The 3,016-nt window shown below is 45.7% G+C and overlaps 1 protein-coding gene across 1 annotated transcript; it reads left to right on the top strand.

Annotated features, from left to right (window-relative positions):
• Positions 1-1,165: 1,165 nt before the first annotated feature.
• Positions 1,166-2,335, top strand: nrarpa (NOTCH regulated ankyrin repeat protein a). The gene is made up of 2 exons (XM_014003885.1): positions 1,166-1,329; positions 1,488-2,335. The coding sequence occupies exon 2, from the start codon at positions 1,926-1,928 to the stop codon at positions 2,262-2,264; it is 339 nt and encodes a 112-aa protein (XP_013859339.1). The 5' UTR covers positions 1,166-1,329; positions 1,488-1,925; the 3' UTR covers positions 2,265-2,335.
• The last annotated feature ends 681 nt before the right edge of the window (positions 2,336-3,016 follow it).

Genomic DNA, 3,016 nt, shown 5'->3' with positions numbered 1-3,016 from the left:
TCTCTCTCTCTCTCTCTCTCTCTCTCTCTCTCTCTCTCTCACACACGCAGTCGCCCAGTTCCCACGGTGGCGGGGGCAGCGGAGCGGCGTGTCAATCTGCGCGCAGCGTCACCTCTTTTCAGCCGCACAGAGGAAGCAGCGCAGGTCTTTTGTTATTTGAAGTCCCACAGTCTGGTCTTTTTAAAAACAACTGGACTATATCCGCCGTTTATGATAGAATCAGCCTCCTGTAACCTCAGAGGAGGCTTTACAGCAACACTCTCAGCCAGTTCGGTCATTTTTCACAACTTTTGGTTCACTTTTTTCCCTCCCCGCTGCTTTGAGAATAAACAGAAACTTTCACACATGATTCAGCTCATGTAAGACCTTTAAGTGCAGTTTATTTAAAAATAAAGATTACAATGTCTGTTTGCAAAGTGTCTCATGATAGATTTTAATTAATAATCAGCATCACTGGGTGAACAATCTACCCCTGATTAACTTTTGGAGTCAACACAATTAAAGATGGCCGCCACAGCTAATTGATTTTTGTTCAGTTTAGTCAAATATACAGATATTGACMTAATGTAGTGGTAGCTGAGACTGACCCCTACCACATGCTCAGAGCACTACACTCTGTGCAATCATTTTGGAGTTTATTGTGTCTGCAAATGATCTCATAAACCAACAGGCGTTTTGTTTGATGCGCTAAATGTAAACCTAATCAACTTCATGTTGCCACAATTAAAGATGGCCGCCACAGCTAATAACGCAAATGTGTCTCTAGCTCAGGTAATTTTACTGAAATAAACGTTCACATATTCTTTGAGGYTGACACGTCGAGGTTTTAACCAAAGCAGCTTTATCTCTCATTTCTCAGCATAATTGTAGTTTAAATGTTTYATGTGCCAGACTTCTCAGGAAAAACTGATGAAGTTTTAATTTAAAATAAAAATGTATCGCACCGCTGACGTTTCAGTCCGAACCACACTGTTGCTGCTGGTTTGTTTAATATTTCTTCTTCTCTCGGAACGGCCCCCTCGTCTCTCCCCCGCAGAAACACGGGGGTCCTGATCCCTCCCTCTCCTACAGCCTAACCCTCCGCCCATTCCTCCACAGTTGATTCTCCGGCACCGTATTGTCATGCAAATGAAGGACGCGTAAAATCTTCCCCCGGAGCGCGGCGCAGCGCAGAGACTCACACGGACCGCGCAGGAGGAGGACACGTCCCGGGGCCACACGGTAGTGGTGGAGGATCTTCCTTTTTTTTTTCTTTTCTTTTTTTTCTTTTTTAAATCCTTTCTTCTCCCATATCATTCAAGTCGCATCACGTCCATCTGTCTGCCGCAGGTAAGTCAGAAAGCAGTTTTTTACGCCAGAGTGGATCCGTGCGTAAAATGCGCACGGGTTCTTGGATGTGGCGGAATGCRAGGGCGGACTGTTGGTGAGGAATCGGGATTAATGCGGAGTTTCTTTTTTTATTTTCTTTTATTTTTTGTCCTTCTCAGACCACCTGGCCCCACATGAGTGGAGACTTTTAGCCGGGAAGCAGGYTGGACCGCTGGAGGAAGACGGACAACTTGGAGGCTGCTCTGTGGAGATACGTCCAGAGTCGAACCTGAGGTGTCCCGTCTCCATCCCCGCCTGCTTAAAACCAACCTGCTGCTGCCACAGGAGGAAAACTACACCCAGAGACCTCTTGGATCGCTTGAGAGCACCTTTATAATGTCTTAGGGGATTTAAGGTCTCAAATATTAACATTTTGCACACCAGGTGTGTCATCTCTTTTGTCCTTTTTTTGGGATATATCTAACTCTTAAAGTGCCTTATACAAGTGGTTGAAATCTAACAAAACCCGACCTGAGACGCTCAACGTTGTGGGTGGGACAGCAAGACCTTTCTTCTCAGCTTTTAGAGCTCCAGGCGGGATTATTTCTCCTGCAGCCATGAGCCAGGCGGAYGTGTCGACGTGCTCCGCGCCGCAGAGGGTTTTCCAGGAGGCGGTGAAGAAGGGCAACACCAAGGAGCTGCACTCGCTGCTGCAGAACATGACAAACTGCGAGTTTAACGTCAACTCGTTCGGACCAGAAGGACAGACGGCCCTGCACCAGTCCGTCATCGACGGCAACCTGGAGCTGGTCAAGCTGCTGGTGAAGTTCGGCGCAGACATCCGGCTGGCCAACCGGGAAGGGTGGAGCGCTTTACACATCGCAGCCTTCGGGGGCCACCAGGACATTGTGCTATACCTCATCACCAAGGCCAAGTATTCCTCTGGGGCCCGGTGATCTGTCTCTGCTGTCAGGTAAACAAGAAAAGCTTCATTTAAAGAAAAAAAAAAAAGAAGAAAGAACAGATTTAGCAGCAAAGGAAAAGCCAGGCTCTTAAAGTAAGACTCGTGATTTACAAACTAGTTGTGCCAAATTATTTTTTTYCCTTTATTTTGTTTTGAAAAGGAAATAAAACAGGCCTGCGCACTAATCTTCCCTCACTTAAACCAAACGGGCCCCCCTCTCTCTGCGTCCACACGCGCACATGTTTGAATCTAGAGCATCTCATTTCGGTGAGTTTGTTGGTACTGAAGCTTTCTTCTTGAATGTCTAAGATCCTCACGCTCACAGAAGAAACAGCTTTGTGTTTACCACGTCATGCAGGTGTTTGGACTCCAAGCTGACCCTTCTTTTTCTTTTTTTTTTAAATTTCCAACTCCAGGGAGCACAGATTTAATCTTATTTTAAGTTATTGTATGTGAAATATGGCACTTGTTGCTACTTGGCTGCATGCTGGAATATCTGAAAGGGAAGAAGAAGAGAAGAAGGGCCTCGGGTCCTGCCATTTAATTATTGTTTGTTTTTCTCTAAGAGCATCATTACAGCTGTCTGATTTTTTTTCTTCCAGATCATTATGTAACAACAGCTGACTCCATCATTGTTGTGAAGTACTGTACACGATAGCTTTACTTTGTTTTGTTTGTTTTAAGAGAGAGAGAGAGAGAGAGAGAGAGAGAGAGAGAGAGAGAGAGAGAGAGAGAGAGAGAGCT

This window comes from Austrofundulus limnaeus, unplaced genomic scaffold, assembly GCF_001266775.1.
Source record: "Austrofundulus limnaeus strain Quisiro unplaced genomic scaffold, Austrofundulus_limnaeus-1.0 Scaffold20, whole genome shotgun sequence".
In the NCBI taxonomy this organism is placed as follows: Eukaryota; Metazoa; Chordata; class Actinopteri; order Cyprinodontiformes; family Rivulidae; genus Austrofundulus; species Austrofundulus limnaeus.
The sequence above is the reverse complement of the archived record's forward strand: the minus strand, read 5'-3'. Positions and strand labels throughout refer to the sequence as shown.